Genomic DNA, 24,330 nt, shown 5'->3' on the forward strand with positions numbered 1-24,330 from the left:
GTTGAATTTTGATAGTGCACAAAGTGAAAACTATTTTTTAAAGTGAGAAATAAGGGACACATTTAGTTCAAAGCATAATCCCAAAAAAGTGTTTTAGTACAGTTCAAGGACTGATTTTCTCTAAGCATAATTCAAATAATAAATGTTAGCTAGATAATGACTTATATACTGACGGTATGAAGATCAGGTAAGATATGATGACTTTAAAGATCCTACAGCAGGGAAATTCACCTGTCACAGCAGCTCATATACACAAGGTGTATAAGAAATTGCTCATAAATAAGAAATATATAGAATAAAGCCATGAAGTCATGCTGGTGTTAAAGAGTGGGAATAATAGTCTATCGCTGAAGGAGCTGTTTAAGGCCCCCACAGTCTCATGCAGGAGGTAAGAGTTGTTCATGATACATGTCAGCTTTTATGTTATATGTTATGTTATGTTCAAATTATTTCTGTGAAATGATCCAATGATCCATAGCTAAAAGATTCCAGTACTCCAGTAGGTAGGTAAATATCTACTATCGATTGGTAGATTTTCTGACAGCAGTACTGTATAGTTACTAGATTTTTGCAAATAAAGATTCTACTGACAAATATTAATTTCTAAAGTATGATGAATTATTAATTAAACAAAACAAAACATTTTGACTGCATGCCAATAAAAACAATTAATGGGATGTCATGAATGAATAATGAAAAGATGACCGAAACTGCCAGTAAAGTAACCACAAACAATCTTGAATCACTTAATAAAATTTAATTGACATAGGTTTCATGAATTCGATGTCCGTCCAGCCTTTTTTCTTTATATCAAAAAAACAAAACAAAAAAAACATTAAAGAACTGCATCTGATGGGTAAAAAATCATCTACAATGAAAAAAAAAAACACTTAGGTGGACTCAATCAATGAAGAAGTAACTACATATTTTTTTTCCCTTACAAACACTGTCTAACCGTGGAATTGTATAAAATGCATCCACAGAATTGGGCAAATCAGTAAGTACATCTGATAAACACTGGGAAAGAAATGAATTTCTGTACAATATGTTCACATTTGTGTCACATTTCAGTTTTGCCTCGGTGGACAGAGGTTGGACTTGCTGAGTCCATCACCCACACAAAGTACATGGGTTGAAAAAATGAAATATCAAAATACAGGGCATCACATAAAAGATATAGAACACAAGTGTAGCATCGACGCTTAATGAGTGTATATCTGTACCATTTACAAAAAATATTTAAAGCAACAAGAATCCGCTAGTGACAGAAATCGCATCTTTTTAACAGACCAGCCTCTGACAGAGACACATTTACATTGTATGACTAGCACTGGATACCCATGTTTCATTAATGTCCAAACAAAATCCTTAAAAAAATAAAACACTGGTCCTAAGTGCTTGACCAGTTAAGCTGAACATGGAAGCATCCTCCATTTTAAAAGAAGAAGACTAGAACAGTCCACAGGCTCAGCAGCCACATAGCCAGCTCCCTGGAAGCCCAGAGTAGGAGTGGAGAGATGACAGAAGAAACCCAGTGGCAGTGCTGTGGTGGCCTGGTGAATGATGGGTGGGGAAAGAGGGAGCAAGAGGAGAAGGTGCGGCAGATGGGTTAGCTGGGATGAAGAGTCTCAGGCAGGGTAGAGTTCACAGGCAGAAGTGACGACGTTGACGACAGTGCTACGAGACTCGGATCATCTGAGCCACCGTCTCATCTGCTGCTGCCTGGGCTGCTTCCTGCTGCTGCTGCACCAGAGGAGGAGAAAGCATCATCATAATAAATTATGAGAAGTTTCATTCCAATCCCAACCTTTCACCTAATTCAACACAAATTAAACAAGTCTTTCAGAGGCAGTCAGGCAACGCTTAAGTTGACAATTTGTAACATTAACAGACTTGAGCCAGTACATTTTTTTTAATTATTGATCAATGATGTAGGGGATGCTTTCCTACACACAGCTTCTCACCTGCGCCAGGGCCAAAGCCATTTCCTCTTTGTCCTTTGGTGAAAAGAAACGTCCTCCATCTCCTCGCTTACGCTGCATAGCGTGACGGTGGCGAGACTCGTGTAGATATTTCTGCCAGAGAGGAAAATGGAAGTAAAGTTTAACATTGTGCCACCTCTTTAGCAGTACTGGTTAAAAGGTCACTTCACCCACCACAAAAAATAAAGCTAATTTCCTTATTTAGCCTATTGGTGGTGGTTTTGAGGTACCCATCTCTGTGATCACATGACAAGATCGCACAAAAAGGTAGGCGAAACATGAGAGGAACACAGGCTTACCCTCCTTTCTTTGGGGATCTTGCCCTCAGCCTCCAGCTTAGCCCGGGCTTGTCTTCTCTTGAGGATGCGATGGTACTGTTTGGCATTGACATACAGAGGTTCCTCCTCGAGCATCTCAGCCCCTGGCAGAGGGATACGCTGCATGGTGGGAACTGCACCACCTCCGGGCACCATCTGATAGAGGTAGAGACACAAACAGGGACATAGTGCTTAGAACATCGGGCATGGAAAGCATACTGACACAAACAAGCAGTGACTGAGTTACAGTACTATATCACAATGCAGCATTCACATTTAAAGCCGCGTGTTAGAAGTCCTGCACACCCACACAGATGTTCTCAATCATTCTAGCTGAAATGACTTCTCTACAGGCTGACACTGGGGGTTATGATGGAAAGTGCATGATGTCAGCAAATAGCCTGAACTCTGAAGAAAAGTGCAGGAGAGGTGAAGGAGATGTCAACAAACAAGTCTGTAAATAGCCACACAGTCCTGAAAAGATGTGTACTCAGGCAAAATAAGCGAAAACGTGTTGGACGGACAGGGTGTTCGGGTTTTTCAATAAACACGGTAATATTCACTGCAATCAACAGCACGGTTCAACAAACTAAACTAAAATGTTCCAATGCTGGAAGTTTCGTGGTTAATTTTATCATCTTTTGTTGATACAATTTACAAATTCAGACAACACAATTAAAAAGGACCAGTGTGTAGGATTCAATGGCATGTAGCAGCATAGTTGCAAATTAGTACCCCTTGTCCCCCAGCCCCTTTCAAGCATGTAGAAGACACTACGGTAACAGCTGGCAAATGTGAATCGTACTATGTAGTGCCAGTGTTTAGGTTTGTCTATTCTCCTGTAGAAACATAGTGGACTCTGTGGAAGAGGTCCTACAGCTTCTGTGTGTATAAAAGGTTAATTTTAAGGTGGCAAACACATAATGGTTTTTATTTTCAGGTATTATATACACAAATGAAATAATATATCATACTTATTATATTCCATTTCTGCTGTATAATATACACCCCCATCAATCTTACACACTGGATTTTTAGGTCCAACCAAATCATTCATTCTTTTTTTTTGGCCTTTTTCAAGCTTTATTTGATAGAGACAGCTGAAGAGTGACGGGAATGCAGGAAGAGAGAGACGGGGAATGACATGCGGGAAAGAGTCACAGGTCGGATTCGGACCCTGGGCTTACGCAGCAAGGACTGAGCCTTCGCACATGGGCCGGCTGCTCTACCAACTGAGCTAAACGTCACTCCAAATCATTCATTCTTTATACCATCACAATATGATTCTATGAAATACATCAATATGTTTTGCACAAAAATTCTAAATTGATAAATGGTTAACGGACTCTTAAAAGCTCTGTGACCTCCACCACATCGCACACCCCTGTGTGAGTCTAGATTTTAGAAAGAAGATAATAAGATGCTGGATACCTCTGCACAGGGTCTTACCATGACCATTCCACCTGCATTGACCATGTTACCAGAGACGGGCAGGGTGACGGTCACAGTGCCTTGGCCGCTGTTGGTAGTGTTGGTGTTGGCACCCCCTGCCTGTACAATCTGGGCGCCTGCCAAGCTGGCAGCTGGGATTGTGATCATTCCTGCAAGCAGATTATCATCACCGTTCTTATTAAAAAGGCAGTTCTTCTGTTTATAGAAATCTACAAAGCAGAAGCCAAACATGAGATGTAGTAGAAGATTTAATTTACCCTGCTGCAGGACGGTACCATCTGCATTGACAGGCTGGTAGACGATGGTCTGTCCATCAGCCGTCTGTGCCACCTGTTGGCCCTGCACGCTGATCTGCTGCCCCTGTGGGACCACAAGTAAGGACAGAGGGCACTCAGTAAAGATTAACAATGGTTTGATCAAATGGACTTGCCACTAAACTAGTGAGAATTTAACACCTGGTTCTGTCCAGCTGTGATAGCCGTCTGGGGCTGCTGTATGATGATCTGCTGGGGCTGACCCTGCTGGCCCTGGAGCTGAAGAGTCTGACCACCCTGCAGCTGGATCTGACCTGGCTGCACCAGCTGGATCTACAAAAGAACAAAGAAACCACCATACACAGATTAGCCTTGGTTCACTTTTCAATTTGATGGTAAATTCAGCACATCCCAATACTTATTTTCAATTTATTATACCTGCACGGCAAAATTTAAAATAATATATTGTTATATAAACAAACAAGTCAGCAACGGCTACAGCATCTGATTATTAAATAAAAGCAGTCACATTGTGCTTCGCATACTATCTAATAAAAAAACAATTCCACAGAACACAATGTCCTCGTACAGTACGTGGTATAATTTGAATACAGATCTTAATCTAGTAGCTGAGCCTCATCCCTTACCTGCTGTAGTCCTTGGGCTCCAGATACAGGGACCTGCATTATGGTTTGACCCTGACCCCCCGACATGGCCTGCACCATTATGGGTTGCCCTGATGATGTGATAAGCTGCCCACCGCTCACTTGGACCATCAAAGGCTGTCCTTGGACCTACAGAGAGATACAGAAAGATGTTATTAACGGCACTGCCCGTGTTCGTTCCGTCAATATCACTTATGTGTGACTCGCAAGCAGATGATGTCAAATCAGGAACATCCACTACATCATGGATAGAAGTATTTGATCATTGTTTCTATTTGGGGATGTACAAGCAACAAACCATCCCGTTCCATAGTGAATCCAAACTGTAGCCCATGTATAGGTGCGGCTATTTCTGTCATGAAGTTAGCGAAATACAAAACCTCTGCGTTCATTGGTTTTGTACAAAGCAGAATACTGCTGCTGAAGCAAGAGGGTACACAAAGTTCATTGCGACTTAATTTGCTTAGAAAGCACATGCTGCTGCCGTCAAATTAATTTGCATTCGTGTCTGCAATTTGACAAGTACAGATGGTCCAGCGTGCATCCATAAATGACCACAATGGATGACTGAAAGCTTGTGGCAGCAGTTGTGCCGTGGGGAAAAAATACCAGAGGGAAGCAACCCTCTGACATTTTGCAACAAGATGACGAGGAAAATATAGATGATGAAACATGACATCAGTCAGTAGTGACTATGAATCCATGCTGAATGCCGGTTCTTCACAAACAACTGATATTTATATTTCAAATGGCGTCCGTCATCGTCAGGAAGAACACCATCTGACTTGCAAAACAGAACACACCTCAGACAAACAGTAGTCTTACGAACAGTCATGAGAGCATAAGCGGAAACCCGAGGTCGACACACAACACACTGTGCTGAGGGACATGCAGTTCAGGCAGCTGTAAAGACATGCTAGGGGGAAGGAGGATGAACCAAACAGCACAGATGGGTCATGAAAAAACAGTTCTGGTTGTAAGCATGCAATCTGGTCGTGGCTGCGACACTGTCATGACACTGACACAGGGCGGCGTTGACACCACTACCTGGAGTGTCTGCACCTGCTGGCCTGAGGCCGTCACCACTGGCGCCTCTGTTTGCAGCTGCACAGCCGTCACTGTGCCCTGTGTCTGCAGGCAAGGCAGGACAATACATTCTCAGACAGGTTATTATCAGGAAAGTGAGATCTGGATCTGGAATCTGCTGCTTTAATTCTGGGTACCTGTTTGTCACCTGGGATCTTTTAGCAGAGGGTTTAATAGTCCATGCTTGTTTACATGGAAACATTGTGAACTCACCTGCTGTGAGATCTGTCCATTGGCAGTCTGCACAACTATCTGCTCCCCTGTAGTAGTGGTGGCAGTGGTGTACTGCTCCATGGCTTGTTATTGTCACGGTCCTCTCTTGAGACAAAAGAAAAACACATACAGTATTAGCTAGCATTCAAATTATGACTATTAATTCATACTGATCCTCCAGGGAGAAATCAAGGTTGTTTTTCTTACGTTATGGTTGGACATTACTTATTTATGTATCCTTTTAATATCAATCCAGCAAGCTAACTTATATTATAACACGCCAAATATTGTGTCTGAAATTAGGAGGTGATACATTCACCCAGTAGACTGATATAGGCAGATGCTGCCTTGTTTAAACAGGGTTTGTTACCAGGGGGGTTTAGGGAGAGCTAACACGGTTAGCCAGCTAAAAAGCGTGGTAAATGCCAGAAAGCGCTGAACACAGGCTGGTTAACCAGCTACAATGCTAACACCAGCCTGAGAGCGGGTTGTTGTGTCTTATACCTTTTATTTACTGGGTAACCTTCACTGGTGAGAGAGGGGGACGCTGGCTTTATCAACCATCCCTTTGTTCGAGATTCAATATTTTAGCTACCTAGCTGACGCTAGCTGGGGCTTGTCGACCACCACAGATCATGTTTCTAACGCCGGGAACAAGCTGTTATCCACAGCCCAGACAGGCTCGGGGACGAAGCGGTCGAAATCAAACTGCTATCCGACTCTTTTTTTTGCATTTAAGCAGGGTTAGTAATTTGGTTGGTCCGTAGCAAACCAATCCGTGCTGACAACTACCAATGCCTTCAATCGGGTCTCCCTTACCGTGTCTCCGCTGTCCGGTATCCCTCTGATTGGCTCCAGTACAGCTCGCTAAAGCCCAATCAACAAAGTGAGCGGACAAAATGGCGCAAATGAAACAACGGCGCCTGGGAGGAGGTGCGCAGCTGCGTGACAGCTGAACAACGGAGGGGGAGGACGGAGCCGAGGCTGCAGGGGAGGTATCCACCGGCAGGGGTCTCCACTCACTGTGCTTTCTACCACAGAGCCCTTAGGATGATAGATAGATAGATAGATAGATAGATAGATAGATAGATAGATAGATAGATAGATAGATAGATAGATGATTTGCTGCTGTAATCATTTTATCATTCATTGTAACTGTACAATATGGGAGAGGGATCCCTCCTCAAAGGGTGTCACTCCCTGTACAGATTGTAAAGCCCTCCGAGGCAAATGTACTTTGTGACTTTGGGCTATACAAATAAAATCTGAAATCGGATAAATATTTTATTGAGGAGAAGGAAATTCAAGCATCCAGTAGCAGCATGCAAACATACACTGAACATACATTAGAATTAACCTATGACACAGTATCCATACGTTAAAATTAACCCGAGATAGATCGAAATTTAAATATGTACAGAGAAACGAAACATTTGCAGAGAAATTAAACTTTTGCATAGGATTTAAATATGTACAGAGGAATTAAAAATGTGCAGGGGAATTACACATTTGCATAGAAGAAGTTAATCCGTGCTAACATCTATATAAAGACTATATTTAAAAAAAAATAGAAAGTGACTGTAGAAATAAAAATGTTTTTATGAAAATATGAGAAAGAACTACAAATGGGGATAAAGGACTGTGTACAATTAAATTAGGATTTCAACAGATGAATGAAAGTCACAGTCTGCAGCTTGTAGCAGAGGTAGTCAGAAATGACAACGACTCTATTCATCTTTTTATTATCTATCATAACAATATTTAGAGTTAAAATGATATAAGCAGCCATAGAAATTAAAAATGCAGTTCGTGTTTCGCTTAATTTATGTGCACCTCCTGGCCGCTGGGCGGCAGCACCGCTTCGCCTCAATGCAGTCAGAGTGATGTTTGCGGAAGTACGTCCACGAGTTTCAAGGGTTTGACGGCATGTCTGTGTCGGTGTCTCCTCCATAACATTTAACCTGTGCTTAATGCTATTAGCTCACAGAGAGGGGACACTCTCCGTGAGCATGGCTCGACCTCTGCAGGTCCTCTCCCTCCTCTCCAGGCTGGGTGCTCTGTCAGGGATCCCCTCAGCTTCCACTAACTACTGTCGGTTTGCAAGCAGAGGTGTCCAAGGCAGTAAGGCGTGGATGGGACAGAGCCATGCACACAAAGACAGAGGACAGTCAAACAGAGCTTCGAGATACAAAGACGAGACGTATGATGAAGAGCTTGGATGGGAGGATGTAGATGATGTAGAAGACAAGCTCCAGGCTTTGGTTGAGTAAGTGACAGCAGGAGTAATTACACATGAGTGTGCAATGCTTTGTGTATTCTAAGAGTCATCCTGTGTTGTTTTTCAGTGAGGGGCGAAAGAGGCAGAGGACTGTGAAATATCATATCCTGAGAAGGCAGATGACTGCACCAGGAGCTCCACAGAGGAAGCTCACCTGGGACGCTATGGAGCAGATCAGGTGAGGAGCATCTCAGTCCAGCCACCATATTATCTGTCTTTAATGTGATTGCATAAATGAGGCTTAAATGAATGAATGAAAGTGTGTAAGATTTAGGATAATATACTGGCAGGAATGGAATTTAATATTCATAAGTATGTTTTAATCAACTAAGTATAATTAACATGTACAATAATGTTGAACCGCCATTTTTTGCCTTTTTTTATGTGAATCTCGCAGCTATGTGCTTTAAAGGAGAGGGTGAAGTGTTGCGGAGTATTTATTTAGTTGCAACTTCACTGCTAGGTGGCACTAAATCCTACACACTGGGCCTTTAAAATCAAATGCTTCTCAATTTTCAGATACCTGAAGCAGGAGCAACCAGATGAGTGGACTGTAGAGCGTCTGGCTGAGGGCTTCTCTGTCACCCCTGATGTCATCCTGAGAGTCCTCAGGAGCAAGTTTGTCCCCACGCCGGAGAGAAAAGGCAAGCAGGATGCTAAATTAATGGCTGAACTGAGCCAGCAGGTGCTGCCTTCAGGTCATGGGAAAGGGCAGGACAGGCTGAAGCTGCCTGGAAAGCGCACATCAGCTGTACTCCCATCCGGAAGACAAGAAGGTGCAATGGTGCCTGTGGCTGACCAGACTTTAATGCTGCGAGATGAAGTCTCACAGGCTCCTGTCACTGTTCTACCCGCCCAAGTCAGAGGGGGTATTAGTAGAGACGCCCCAGTGACACAATCAACAGAGGAGGACAGCACCACAAACACAAATCCTACAAAGGAAGACAACGAGGATGAGGAAAGTTGGGACGGACAGGTGTTGACAGAAGAAGAACTTGAGGAGTTTATGGACATGGAAATGCCCACTCCTGTGATGCAAGTTGGGAAAGATTTCTTTGATGCAGAGGGCAATTTCTTGTATAGAATCTGAAGATGTTTTGAGCTGAACTGTTGGCAATATTCTGCTTGATGGCTTTCTGAAAGGATAATCACTGTGCAGGCAAAATAAAGGATCAATTTCTGTACTCAGTTATTTCAGCATTTGTTCACACATGTATTTATTTGTGGATCTTATCGCATTGTTTCCCTTATTCACATGTACTGTACATAACAAAAGTGCAGATCTATAAATGCTACAGCATAAACAACCCTAGACAAATCCCTGTCTTGAATGGGGATCCATTAGGTTTTCAGACATTTATTCATGCATTCATGTATGGTATTGAAAATAAAACTGGTAATGATGAAGACAGACTTCATTGGCTCCATATACATCGATGAATCATTGTAGATAAAGGTAAATCCTTAAATAAATGCAGCTTCGTTGCACTAAAATATATTAACCTACTTACAGCAGCCATCCTAAAACAAAAACATGATTCAGTAACTGATCCCTTTGTAAACTCAAAGTATCATTGACAGATGACTGACAGGCTGTGACAGAAATCACTATGTGAGCTGTCAGTCAGCCACAGAAAAGTATTTTACAATTCTGGTTTTATTTATTTATTTTCTTAGGGCTCCATTTTTCTGGTTCATATTATTTCTGTTGCTGTTTCTAAGAAATAAGAATCAGGCGACAAAAATAGAACATATGAATTTATTGGCAAACCCAAAGAAAATTGTCTCAAATATACAGAAGAGAGAAACATAGCAGATACAAAGATGTAACCTTGTATATTTACAGAACCATCACAATGACTTATTTATTTATACAGCAGTTTTACTGTAAGAAAAATGTGTTACCTTCACTTAATGCAATCATCATATAATAACAAGCCAAGTGTTTCCCAGTGTAAAGCAGCTACATAAACACCCTGTATTCAATCTGTTCGTTTTTTTTAATTTGAGTTGACTTTTCTGTCAAAAGTGTCTCATGCCAAGACATGAAAGATAGAATATCCAGGTTATTGTAGTTTTTTTTTTTTTTTTTTGACAAAGCTCTGTAGATTTAAATATTATTTAAAGTTAACATGCGGTTCAATGGTAGCTCATATGAAACAGAAAGTTCATTCTCTGCTCATCAGGATTCATCTTAGACAAAAAGTGCAACTTATGAGTATAATGGACATATTGGATGAAACAGGTTGCACATGATATAAATAAACAGTAAACAGACGCTGGCCACACATTTGGAGGGCCTCACATCATGTCCTCACACCAGGCACTTGTATAACCACATCCGATTTACTGCACTCTGAACCTGCTAGTCGCAAATAAATAAAACCTGTATGAAAGCATTTAACATGAAACAGACAAGTAATTGTGCAAAAAAAAAAAAAAATTTAAACAAGGAGAGAAAAAAAACCCTGTAAGACGTGATAGATGAGACAGATATGTTGAGAGGCATAGGCCAATCCAGTGTAGCTTCAAAATGACAGTAGTATCACAATGATTACAAAGGGAAAAAAAACAGCAGTTCACTCTAAAAGACACAGATGAGAAGTTGCAATAACCCTGTTATTTTAAACAATCTGCTCCAACTCAGATGCAAGTACCAATAAAGAAAAAAAAAGTCTCACACAATGCTGCAGCTGATACAAACATGTATGTTAACTCTTCTAATAGGCTACAGTGTTAATTATGCTATACATCATTTACATAATTAAATTGTTTTCTCGCATTGCTCCTGTACTGTTACCAAATTATATTGGTGTATTCATCTAAATCGGATGTAAAAATATTTGTAGATATTTACTATCAAACTATAATTATTTCTGTCATTTCTGAACGTCTTTGAACCGCAATTTGTCACTTGTTACACAAGTTCAAAAGTTTGTTAGTACAAAAACTGATCAAATGATTTTAGACATCACGTATGACTACAGTGATTATTACAGTCTTATCACGTTAGGTCACATTTAGGAAAGATGTTAAACTACAAATTCTAAGCGTACAAAGGACCTTGTGCTTTAGGCAGTTTGCACTGTAGACATTAATTTCTCAACAACTCCTGTCTTGAAACAGACACACTTTACCATCCTATACATGGATGTGTAATGTGTTTCACTCAATGAAATCTCCATTCATTAAACAGAGTAACCGGATACATTACAAATACCGTGCCAATGGGATTATTTAACGTGCATGGGCAAGATACTGAATCTAAACATGTTATTGCTATGAACCAAATGCAAATGGTTATTTCCACTTGCGTCTTATTACTTCAACCACAGATCTCAGTGCCATGGAGCACCAAAAGAATGCAGGTTAATATTCCAGATACAGGGAATTTCACAAATCAGTGCCCAGAGTGGAGGAGGCTAAAACCCCCCAAAAAACAATCAAATTTACATATTCTTGGCCATCTGTGGGCACACTTTTTGACCAACAAATACTTAATTAAAAGTAGGAATTAAGACTAAAGTTGTTTGGGAGAGTTTTTAAATTCACATTGAAAAAATGTCAAAGAAAGACATGTTTATATACAAGTGCATGAGAAAAAAGGACAAAGATCTTCAAATGAAGTGAAAAGTATTTCCAGAAGTATTTCCAGAAGTACTCAGGTTCCAGGTGATGGAAGAGGCAGGACCCGTAATGCAATGGTGGTGGATTTATACAACTAGCTTTGCTTTGGAACCCATTACTCTGGCTTTGTCAGCTATTCAAGTTACTGCATCAGTTGTTCCTTCCCTAAAAATAAATAACTCAGAGATTCAAACTCCATTAACAGAATCAATAACTGAAGCACAACACTACACAAGACCTCCTTCATAGTTCTCCTCAACTGTGACATTAGTCCCAGGATGCCTCCGCACATTCATTATACTTCGTAGCTGACAGCAGATTGACACAGACTCTTTGTCTGATAGCTGAGGTCAAAGTTCATACTAGAAGGTGAAAGGAAGAAGTAGCTGGAGACAAAATAGTGACGGGAACATCGCCCAGCCAAAGGGTGAACAAGAAACCTGTTGTGCCTGTTATTCAAGCAGGTCCTGTGTAAAGACAAGGAAATAAAGATACCAGTGAAGCAAAAACTAATACAAGTTAGCAAACAAAGAATTTTTAATACTTTTGAATTTATGTTTAAATTTATGTCAAATTCAATTACTAAAGTCATCTAGTTGGAGGTGAATTCATATTGATGTCATAATAAGGTCAAATAAAAACCAAAACACGACTAAGAGACTTATTCTTATGGACAGATTACTGATGTATTTAAACATGTTCACTTTCACTATGTTATAAGCAGCACATAGACAAACATTTAAAGTATAAAGCAACAAAGCATGACTGTCCCTCCCTTCATTCTGACTGATTATCCGGGACACTGTATTGGTAAATATTGGCCTCTCAAAGTTTTTTTCTGTATCAGTAAAGAAATGACTAAGATTATTTTGAGGTCATTTAGAAACAGTGTCATTATATAGTTTGTCCACCAGGGAGCACTGAAACATTTGCTTCTCACCTGCCACCACAGGTCACAATTCTTCTAGATGCGGTTGTCTATGCTAAGCGTTTATTAAGAAAATGAATATAAGCTAATAAATCATCATTGTTGTAGGCTATACTGGGTTTTTTTCTACACAATCGTATCATAGGCCTGTGCAGTAGGTTTGCACAGTATGCTCACTGTGGGAACCTTAATGTTTAGTAGACTGCTAAATGAAGCCAATGACATGCAAATGTTTTGGGGGTTTTTTTTCTATACCAGCAGACCTAAGCAAACCCACATTTCCCCTTCAGTCTCTTTACTGTACTAAAACAACATTAAGGTGTCATATTGTGCTACATGCTTTTCATCCATGTATGAAAACCTAACCTATATAAACCCTCAACAAAGAAAAACAACTTCCTTAGTTTTTCTTCTCTATATCTTACAGCTTACGTTTTCTACGTGACATTAAGCATCAACAAGGTTTAGAGATAAACACACATGCTATTGATTCGGCTGCCAAACAAAGGCGCAGTCTCACAAGGAAAGCAAGAGGAAAAGGTATCCACTGTACCTCATCTGAGTCGTCATGAAACTCGATCTTGCCATTTTGAGTGTGGTTGGTCTCCAGTGGGTCATCTATCCCCTCAACAGTGTTGTCCTCGACATGCTGCTGCAGCACAGAGTACCTGTGAACCAAGAACCTGTAGGACACATTCAAAATACTGTCAGGACACTTAAAATCATCTGAGTCATGCAGAAAAACCATAAAAAAACCAAATACAGAACGTGTAAAACAGGACATGTTCCACTTGGTTATGAAAAGATACACTAACCTGCCACCACAGACGTATTTCTTGACGAAGAGAACTCCTGCAGCGATGCTCAGCAGCAGGGTGATGATGATGACTGTTATGACGATAGGTACAGACCTGGAGGAGCGACTGTCAATCTGTAAAAATAACAGCAGACAATGGTAGTACGTTAACAGATATATTGCAAGTAAACATAGGCATTGATAAAAAGTCTTAGTATGCACAGGTACTGACCAGAAGTTCTGGGCCCACCAGGTCGCTCACACACCTCTTACTGAGGTCAATCTCTTTGCGCTCAGGAATATTTCCTCCCTCACATTTATCTCCAGGGATTTTTCTATAGCTGTGGACCAAAGACACAAACAAGAGTGTATAACAGTTAGTTTGAAGTTTGTACTGGCTCTTTCAAATACAAATTAGGTCTAAATAAGTTCAAAATCATTGTATTACGTATCACAATTACATATGTATACATGAATGTGACAGTCTTTCCTAGCTACTACACATAATGGTTTAACTTCAGCCCCTTCTCTCTAACAACTATTCAGTTTACAGCGAGGCAAAAATCATTAAACATTCTTCCTCACTGAGGTGACAGAGTCACTCTCACCCTCATCTGCTTCCTCTAACTGACAATTACTTCCTCATTCCCATAAACTATGACAAAGACTGAACAGTCTCTCTAGTTCTCTACCCTGAAATGTGTCAGTGCTGATGGCCTTATGCCACATATGTTTTCAAGTTTTAAATAGATAGTATCTGTTTTGATTTTGAAAATGCAGAAACAGACTCCAAAGATATAAAATGTTTTCAGTAGCATGATGACAAAATTAACCTTAACCTAACTCTAACCCATTGTGACTATTCTGGTCAAGCAAAGTGAGTGAGCAAGTACTACCTCTGTCACCTTGTAAAAAAGACATTGCCTGTTTATAGTGACACACAGATCTGTTGAGCTTCGAGGATGAATCTGGGGCCTTACCCACTCGTCTGCAGTTGCTCCTCTTTGCCGTGCAGACAGAACTCCAACACTTTGCCTTTCAGGTCCGGCTGTTCCACACACTCAGAGCTGTTCTCCCGACGGTAGTATCCAAAGTCACTGCAAAGAGTCAGAAGATGCCGGAATGGTAAAAAAGGTTCGGGAGAAAAATGACCTGCATTTAATCTCTGTGTTTGACCAATTGAGTTTGTTTGTTTTTTGAAGTTGTAATTCATTTCTACTTAACAAACCACATCAGGATATGTTTACACTGTTCTTCAATACTGGTGTGGCATGTTTAATGTGTACTCTTCCTCAGTTTACTGTATATTGTGTTTCAATGTGCTTCCATTACAGAGTAAATATTTAGTTTGCTCCAGTGTTTACACCAGTAATTATATTTTACAGTCTATAAAAGCAAACAAAGCCAGTTAGCAGGACTCAGCAGGACAATAAAATTCCTATTTGTGAGGTTTAATGCAGTGTCTGACGTCTGAAGTATGTTTTTTGTACACTAACTGCACAAAAAGTATACTAATGTTAGTCTGTAGTATATACTGTATAGGAGTCGTATGTCATGGAATTGGGACACAGTCAATGTCTTACCACAGGAAGTCATCCAAGGTGCACAGACACGGGGTTGGCACGGTGTTGACTTTGTAATCCCGTCCGTTCCAGCAAACAGAGTCTTTCCTGAGACGCAGGAACCTCTCTTTGTATCCCAGCATGCACCCATCTTTGGGGTCACTGATGTCATCAGAGTGAGCCAACCACTGCACATAGTCCTTGTCATCACCTGCAAAACATCAATATTATGGACTTACATTTAGTCTGAAACACGTGGGAAAAATATTGACAAATCCATTTTTGTATCAAACGTATTATCATGTCACTCACAGTCTCTGGTAAGAAGATCCCTGAAGTCAATGGTGATGGAGATCCAGTACTGGCTGAGGAGGTTGTCTCTGTAGCCCCAGATACTGACATTCATGGAGCGGGCTCCTGGCTCTGATGCCAGACCAGTAAAATAGATGGGCTCTTTGGCAAAGGTGTACACACCCCAGCACTGTCCTTCATCAGTAGAAAATCTGTCAGGACGTCAAAGAACGCACAAACATTACCAAACTTATAATAACACAATAACATATGAGAGGAAATTACTTTTAAATCCCAAAATATTATCTTTCATAAAAGACATTTTCACAGGTCACAGGAGAAAAAAAAGCACAGGTTTAAATAGGTAAATTTATGATGGCTGAATCCCATTTAGCTGCTTCAATTTCAGGGTCCTTATTTTGTGAATGCTGACTCACTGTCACATTGATTTACATGAATATAACGTAGCCATCGTAAGAGGGATAGTTAATTTTTTTGAAGTGGGGTTGTATGAGGTACTCATGCATAGTCACTGTGTTATCTATAGTAGACACCTTGCCATCAGACAGTCCTTTCCCTTGGTACTGCACTCTATTCCTACACCTAAGCCCAACTGTGCTGCGCATGGCATATTATGCCACAGATCGCCGGCAGACGGCAAAGTAAAGCAGTGAGAATATGCTCAGTATAGTGTACGCTTAAACGGATATTGACTTTTTTTTTGGGTGGGCCTTTTTTGTGGCTAAAACACATTTTTCCGCTGACGCTGTCCACATCAGTGCTTTGCTTTACATCTGTGCTTCTGCAATTCAAACTGAAAACATGCTGACTGCCGTCTACTGTAGGTAACACACTGACTGTGGAGAAGCACCTCAAACAACCCCTCTTCAAAAGCCCCATACTATCCTTTTTTATATTAATATATATATATATATAAATATAATATCTATAAACAGATAAAAACAAATAAAAATGCCATAATCTCGGGGCCTTGCCCACAGATTAGTTTAATGGTCACACATAACTATACAAATATGGTCATAGTGAATTGCATATTGCATATTATTATGATTATTATTATTATTATTATTGTTGTTGTTATTATTATTATTATATAAATCATTTATGAAATTAAAAATAGTATAAAAGGTTAGCATTAAGAATAGAAAATGTTATAAATAATTATTTAAAGAATAAGAAGGAGAAAAAAAGAACTACAATAATAACACTAGCAATAAGAATTTTTAAAAGTAAGTAATTAAAGTATTCTTAAGTAGTGTTCTCATTTAGATATTCTTCACTCATATGTAGTATGTAGTATGTATGTTAATAGAGATTAGTCCAACCCAAACTCCTCCGTCCACTCTGGCTGTAACTCACTTAATCTTGTTGATAGGCTGGGTTGGGTTGTGCTCCACAGCAACCAACAGCCCTCCTGAGTCGAGAATAGCATAGTGATGGGGCCCATCGAGGGCCTTTATCCAGGTGTAACCCCCATCATCAGACACATACACATCAGGCTTCATCACTGAGATGGCATCCCCAACACTCCCTGATGAGATACACAGAAATGTTAAAAAAAAAAAAAAAAAAAAAAAGAAATTTTGATATGAAAGCTTAGCTGGGTATTACCATGAGCTAAGATGAGACCCACAGCATTTGGTTCAGACAGAGGAAGCATAGGGACGTTCAGTCTCATAGCAGTGCTGTAGGCTGCGTGGATGTGGAGACTGCACTGTGGAAACAAAGACAAGCAGTATGTGGTGTCTTACTGTTTAAAGTACCAACATGAAAAAATAACCCATTGCCACAATACATGTACCGTAACCTTTTTTGGCCCCCTTATCAGAACACAATTTATCATACTCTAGAATAAATGTGATACAATCTATAACCCACAAAAGTAAAGTGTTTTCATCAAGACGGATCAAGTTTCTGTCTATGTTTTTACTCCAGACACTCAGTCTGCTCTCTTTACCTTGTCTGGGTCTTTGGCTGTAGCATCGCACTTGGTGTTGGTAGGTTTCCGCAGGGGAACCCATTCTCCTCCCTGATCGAAGGACACCACAGACTGCACAGAGTTATCTGGAACAACAAGACAAGGACAGGACATTTACAGGCAGTATAAGCATGTTGTTCATACACTAACATAAAGTGTTTAAATAAAGCTTTAATTCAAGCAGAATGGACATAAGAAGAAGAGCAGACAGCAAGCAGCAGACATGAGGTAACATTTGGCTGGTGATAGGTGGGGTATTTCTGGTAAAGTGTCACCCAGCCGCCTCAGACAGTCAGAGCAACTAACACTGAACAGCTAATTAAATATTTACCCAACGCTCTCCCTCAGGTATGTAATGGAGAAGTCAAACATGTGTGTGTTTTCTGAGGGGAATCTGAGTATAGTGTTTTGCTATTCCTTTATCTAAGCTCAAGCACATGAATGGGGCTACCTTCAGCCAGGACACTGGAAATGAAAACTCCTCGCAGGGAGGTGACGTTAGTGAAATCTGTGTCACCCCCCGTGGTGGTGTAAAGATGACGCTCCAATGACTTGGAATACACAGTGCCCCGGTCATCTGATACAAAAATGGTGCCAAATCCTGTGTCTGTAGAAAGAAAAAACAGATTGTTTCACAAATACTATAGAGAAAATCACACATAATGCTCTGCTTAATGATATAAAGAATGACCAGGGGAGGTTTCTGTGACTGACCTCCGGGCTCGTCGACATGCATGAAGACCATCTCGTCGTTCGCTGCCAGGATGGAGTAGAACTGCTCGTGACCAACAGGTGGCAGCTGGGCCATGTTCCACGACTCACCCTGGTCCACAGAGACGTGGATCATCCTCAGAGTGCCCTGGAGAGGAAGAGAGAGGAAGGAAGGAAAAGGAGGGAAAGAGGGAATAATAAGATCAATTTGTAGAGTAACTACTTCCTGCAAATTAGAGACCTGATGTGTAAAATCAGTAGAGTTTAAACCCCATATCTACTCATAGTTGTCTTTTTTTTTTTTTTTAAACCACAGGAATATACAAAATACTACAAAAAATGACACTGTGCCATATCTCAGCTCAAAACAGCATATTACATTTCAAATTAAGTAAACTGAAGCTTTTTCTCACAAACAGTCCAAACTATCAATATTTTACCTCTCGGTGCCTGATCATGTTTCTGTATCTGCTGACACTTTGGACTAGCTGTGTATACTGACCTTGCCTGTCATTACAGAGGCAAAGAGGAAGCGTCCACCCAGGCCAAAGGAGTAGATCTTATTGGCAACAGTCTTGGTGGTTTTGCCATAGTCTGTCGTCCTGCGCAGTTCCAGCATTCCCCGATCACCTAAAAAATATATACAGAACAACTTAGGAATTAAAATGCAACAAAAGGATGCAAATTAGTAAATGTCACTAATAATTACATATTGTATTTAAGAGTAATATGAAACTAAATCATGAAAATATATGTAAATACTTATTTAGGATTATGTTATCGTGATGCATTTCTCACTACCATCATTTTATTCTTCATCCAAAATACAGTTAATCAATAAAAAAACATGTATTTAAACATGTATTATGTAACATTTGTCTTTTCAACTGTCTTTGCAAGTTCAAAAGATGTTGTACTCCATGTACTGCAACACAGTAATATGCATATACATAAATAAATCTGATGAAGTCATAGTAGCACATGCTAATATTTCATGTCAGGTTTTGTTTAAAGACAAGCTCACTTACTGCAGGATCCATTGAGGCTGGCCGTAAAGAAGATGGTATTTTTCCTTCCCCTGGAATCAGAGTGGGATGCACCAAGAATTTAAGACACATATCTGAGTAGACAGAGTCCGGACTATGCAAGCAAAATACACGTAGACTGCTTTGTTGATAAGGACGTGACAGTTCTCTGTAAGCTTACAACACAAGGAGTAAACAGTTCTCATGCAAGACTCTTTGTGTGCCCTCAAACTATTCCTATAATGGGCTGACACACGGCTGACATGGCTTATCAAAAATAACTTGCATACAGTCATACCCTTCGTAAACACATACTTTATTTGGAGTGTAGTTTTGACTTCAGAAAGCCCCTGCCCCAGTTAAAAATGACCCATTTTCCTGGAGCCTGTTCAGATCAGTGTCTTTTGGATCGTTATAAAGGGTTTCATTTCAGGAAGACGTGGAACTTTAGTTCTCTCTCTCAAACACTGTGACTTTGAAAACACAGAGTTAAAACCAAAACTAAAACAGATATTTAAAACGGACAAGGTTACTAGGTGACACATACCAGGAAGTGTCTCTAAAACAACAAGAATGCTGCAAGGGTTTGGCCTCAACAGGGCTGGTTGAACAGTCACTGATTGACATGCAGTTTTACTGGCTCTAGAGAAAATTATGAAAATGTTTGTATCTTAATTATTAATATTATTATAAATGTTACACTTATCATTAAGGGAGGGGGGTAAGTTAGGATTGCAGAATTAGAATTCAAATTAAATATAGTTTACTTTGATTACAAATGAAGTAAAGGTGAAACTTCACTGGCTTCTATCACCTGTAATCATTAGCTTGTTGGAGAAACTAAAACTAAAGAAAGAAGAATAACATCTAGTATATCATTTCTTGAAATCTTTGCAACAGGCCTGACAAATCTTTCACTCCTCCCTAGTCTCACTGAATAGAAATATTTCCCTGAAATGCCGACACTTAGGGATATTGAATAACATTACTGTTTGTTCACTAAACATCTAACAAAGGGGCTTATATAAGTTTGTCTCGGTCCTTACCATTTCACCAGGCACACCATGTCATGGACCTTTTTCCAGTTGCTGCCAAAATCTTCAGACAGCCACAGTTCATACTGAAAAAACAGGTATATTGAATAAATAACTCACAAGTTCAACAGCAACGACACCACTGTTTATACAGGCCAGAAGAGAGCTGTCTATACAGTTTGTTTGCATGGCACACCTTGAAGTATTTTGTGCATAAGAAAATGAGTGACCAACAAGTCCTCTTGCCATGGTGGCCTTGCTTTAGGGTTTTACAATAGACCATTAAAAAGGTCACATTGCATTGTACACATTGTAAAAAATCTGAGACAAACACACACACACACATACAAAACTGGAGCTTTCAAGTCTGTATATTCTGGCTAACTTACATCCATCCAAAACATAGCTCTTTAACATTTGCTACTTACACTGTTGCTGAGGACCAGCAGCACATTGGAATCGCCAGGATTGTATGTGATTTGCATGAGGGGGACAAAGGGAAGGTCATGGTGGGAGAAACTCTTTCCAAAGTCATCGGAAACAAAGATCCGGAATCCATGACCTCCAGACACTTCTCCTGTCAGGATCACCTGCAAGCCAAGAGTATTATGCACATTATTGTAGTGCTCCACTCGTTGAAACGTCAAGTAAATGTAGTGAAGTTACAACCAGAAAACTTGATGAGGACGTGACTTACTTTCCCAGAGTTCTCGGGGCCGATGGCGATGCCAAACTCTGATCTGATGAAGGTGTTGTTGATAAGGCTGGTCACATCTTGGAATGTCTTCCCGTAGTTCTCACTGGCAGACAAATAGGTGGAGCAAAAACTTAGATGCATATCAAAAAACAAATAACGCACTTTGTCCTAACAGGGGAAGTCATGAAAGTTACCTTCGGTAGAGTTTGGACTGCCCAAGTCTTAACATGAAGAAGGGCACCTGAAAAGTTGTCAAAGCCAGGATGACCTAGCAAGAGAAGAAGGTTCAGTGTGAGGAAAGTGGAGCACGGATCATTTATTAATGTGCATGACACCCTGATGTGAGGGAACTCATTATGTAATCTACAAGGCTCTTTGCAGGCAGACACTCCTGCCACCTCCAGCACTGCATGACAGACAAATAGCGTAGGTCTTTCATTTCAACAGCATGACCTAAATGACTTTTTTCTATATAATTTTTTTTACTTGAGAGTAATTTCTTATCAACTTTGATCAAGCAGCTGTGACAAGTCAATTTCCACAGTGTGAGATTAAATGCTGTCTTGTCTATATCTTATCTTATATTGGGTGCAAATGGAGAAAAATATAAACACTTACCCCTGTGCCATCTCCAACCCAGGCCAGCGACACTGACCCACTTAGGTCATTAAAGAGATACTGAAAAGAATGGATTAAAATACATTAAGAATAAACACATTTAAAATATACAGCACCGGGTGAGGTGATTATCTAAATATCTGTGTGAATGATAGGAGAGGAACAGCCATTTTTGCCTCCAGACTGTATTTTTGTATTTTATGCTTTGACTGGCACCATGTTCCCCCTTCACTGTGTGTACAAGCATAGGTTACAAAAATGTTCAAAGTGAAGCACAACTTGTCAGACCACACAAGCATTTCAGGAAACACAAGGCTCCGAGCCAAATGCTGAAAACTCAAGTCAAGAGCCAGGTTTTCACTCAGGATGTTTTTTTTAATACTATTGCTTTTATTGTCATAGAAAGGTCTTACAAAAAAGGTCTTCCTGAACCCATTCAGCAGCCAATTACTCTTCAACTACATGAACATTGACAAACTGCTTGAGGCAGGTCTCTTTCCGCAGCTCATGCTGTAAGCAGCTTCAGCTCCAGTGGGACCTGCAGCAGTAACCTCGAGGGGAATGACGAAGCTGAGCCTCTAGGAATTCTGTTGACATAAGATTACCAAGGCCAAAGTATACATGAGCTGCAATGCAAAGTTGATCACATGTCAATGAGGAGCTAGGCAAATGAGCAGTGCAGGGCTCGGCTGAGGTCAGCCTGGGTGTTTGTTTTGAGGAGAGCGCTGCATGGTTGCTTAGATAGTTGCATTTAAAATCCATAACACATCTGGTCAGACCAAATTTAGCCTACTGTCCTATCCGGGATTAAAGTGCAAGTAGAAACAAAAAAAAAGACTGTATCCAAAACACCCCCTGCTTGTGAACTGCTTTCACTACCACACAAACTCAGCTTTTAATTACAAAATAGCTACCACACAGCCAGTCACATGGATTCCCCTGAGCCGATTTCCCTGTCAACATTCAGGCACATTCACTGTCCTCATATACAGAATACAGCTGCATCCTTGAGAAGAATCAGATATAGGTCATGGCCATTAGTGGAGCATTTCAGGAGCTATACAGCTCCTGTTGGGCTACAGCCTACGTAGATCTTAAAGCATGAGGAAATAGGCGTTGTTGCTGTTTCACTACACTCTATTTCACTGCACCAAATATAAAAGAAGAAAAATAAATCATGGCAGTCCAAAACTGAAAGCTAACAGAGAGACGAGAAGGCACATTTAATGGCTGTCTGAGCTTGAGAAAAGATGTAGGAAGAACCAAAACTTAAGACTCTGCAAAGTATTTTGATTATGACACATGATGCTTTAATTGCTTTTGTTTTATTAGACCGAGCAATATATCCTCTCTGACTGTTACCATGGGCTTCAGGGCCTATAGCTGAATGGAAAACAAGCCCATTAGGTTTGTGATTACACTGAATAGCTGATTAGGCCTATTCGTGCACCTGTTTAGCACCTGCGCATCATCTTCTCGAGGCTCGTTTAATTGTCAGACGTGTGAAGAGTAACAGGAGCTCAGTTGGTAACTTACACTGTGGGTGTTGTCGGCTAACTTGGTGTCATATCCTTGCAGGGTTTTGCAGGAGTCGCCCTGCTCGGTGCTTCTTCGTTTTATCCTGTGCTGTGCTGATGATGCAGCCAGCCATGAAGGCAGGGACCTCTTGACGATTTTCGCAGCTTTCTCCTCAATGTATGAATGCTTGACAAAAACCGACTGTCCGGGTTTGGATCCCTGCTGAAAATCTAAACCGGCTGTGAGAGTGAAGACAGATAACAGCAGGATACTGGGCAGCAAAAGTCCCATCCTCGTTTCTAGTGTCACTGGTAAAGAAAACACAAAAAAAGGAAGAAATATAACCCCCCCCCAAAAAACGAGTCTTTGTTTATCCCGGTCTTGCCTAGAAATTGAAGGTCGCTACAGCTCTGCCGCGGATGACATTAACAAAACACAATAGTCCTGACAGCGACTATTCCGGGCTTTAAAAACACTGAGCACCCTCAAAGCTGCGACTGTCTCAAAATGATTAAAGCAGGAAAATAAAAATCTGAATTTAATTTAACCGGAATATTTAACACCAATTATTGACGGTGTATCCCCTAAGCCAACATGATACACTGTAACGATGGGGCAAATTGTGTCTGCACGTCGTAATGCTCTATGCAGAGAGGAGCCCCTCTGATTGGCTGGCCGACCTCTCCGCTGTTCTGATTGGTCAGATTCTAAAAGGGCGGGGTCAGGCTGAGCACCATTATAATGAGATGTCAAAGCCTGTTGAGATAGGTTGAGCAATAGCATGTCATGTAAATCCATCAAGACACAACTTCATTTAAAGATTTCTATGCAACTGTTCTCAAACTTCTTTTTCTTTGTTCTTCTTATTGGTTTTTATTTATTGGAACATTTCATCATTGTATGACCTAATTTTATTTTACGTATTTATTTATGTGTATTTTCTTATTTCTTATGTGTATATATAAGGTGGGGCTTTAAGAAAATACAGGTAACATTCAAGGTTGACAATGCATAATCATAATCAGTTGGCTCAGCCCTATGAGTCTGCCCATGAAGTAATAAGTAGTTGTGTGATTTGTTTGAAGTTTAAAATTTATTGTCCAAATTTTTTCAAATGAGCTTATTTTAATGTTTCTATTTGCCATATGATAATGTTAGTGAATTTTTAGCTATAGTTAATTTTGTATGCAAACATTTCTTCCCACTTGTGCCACAGTTTAATCTGGATTTGGTGTGATGTTGTGTGGATCAGACATCTGGGTAATGTCTCCAACAGT

At 40.3% G+C, this 24,330-nt stretch overlaps 3 protein-coding genes across 13 annotated transcripts; 1 reads left to right on the forward strand and 2 right to left on the reverse strand.

The window, feature by feature from the left end:
* Positions 1-741: 741 nt before the first annotated feature.
* nfyal (nuclear transcription factor Y, alpha, like) lies at positions 742-6,943 on the reverse strand. 11 transcript variants are annotated; one of them, XM_010740736.3, is made up of 10 exons: positions 6,789-6,942; positions 5,970-6,074; positions 5,715-5,801; positions 4,653-4,799; positions 4,207-4,338; positions 4,009-4,111; positions 3,731-3,900; positions 2,282-2,455; positions 1,965-2,075; positions 742-1,740 (listed from the first exon to the last, which is right to left on the reverse strand). In XM_010740736.3, exons 2-10 carry the CDS (start codon positions 6,048-6,050, stop codon positions 1,678-1,680), a joined length of 1,068 nt encoding a protein of 355 aa, XP_010739038.1. In that variant the 5' UTR covers positions 6,051-6,074; positions 6,789-6,942; the 3' UTR covers positions 742-1,677. The 11 variants fall into 11 exon arrangements, with proteins under 11 accessions (XP_010739038.1, XP_019114857.1, XP_010739030.1 ...); XM_019259312.2 differs by having other exon boundaries at positions 742-1,743; positions 3,749-3,900; positions 6,789-6,940; XM_010740728.3 differs by having other exon boundaries at positions 742-1,743; positions 5,718-5,801; positions 6,789-6,938.
* A 907-nt stretch (positions 6,944-7,850) lies between these two features.
* ngrn (neugrin, neurite outgrowth associated) lies at positions 7,851-9,436 on the forward strand. Its single transcript, XM_019259239.2, has 3 exons — positions 7,851-8,235; positions 8,315-8,425; positions 8,767-9,436. The coding sequence occupies exons 1-3, from the start codon at positions 7,940-7,942 to the stop codon at positions 9,335-9,337; spliced, it is 978 nt and encodes a 325-aa protein (XP_019114784.2). The 5' UTR covers positions 7,851-7,939; the 3' UTR covers positions 9,338-9,436.
* Positions 9,437-9,992: 556 nt separating this feature from the next.
* sort1b (sortilin 1b) lies at positions 9,993-23,678 on the reverse strand. The gene is made up of 20 exons (XM_010740755.3): positions 23,072-23,678; positions 21,536-21,595; positions 21,112-21,185; positions 20,918-21,020; positions 20,649-20,810; positions 20,233-20,306; positions 19,190-19,239; positions 18,664-18,791; positions 18,165-18,309; positions 17,902-18,057; positions 17,430-17,536; positions 17,084-17,186; positions 16,832-17,003; positions 15,473-15,663; positions 15,182-15,371; positions 14,579-14,695; positions 13,831-13,939; positions 13,618-13,733; positions 13,356-13,485; positions 9,993-12,341 (listed from the first exon to the last, which is right to left on the reverse strand). The coding sequence occupies exons 1-20, from the start codon at positions 23,342-23,344 to the stop codon at positions 12,327-12,329; spliced, it is 2,475 nt and encodes an 824-aa protein (XP_010739057.1). The 5' UTR covers positions 23,345-23,678; the 3' UTR covers positions 9,993-12,326.
* Positions 23,679-24,330: the final 652 nt, after the last annotated feature.

Source organism: Larimichthys crocea, chromosome XV (genome assembly GCF_000972845.2).
Source record: "Larimichthys crocea isolate SSNF chromosome XV, L_crocea_2.0, whole genome shotgun sequence".
Classification (NCBI taxonomy): Eukaryota; Metazoa; Chordata; class Actinopteri; family Sciaenidae; genus Larimichthys; species Larimichthys crocea.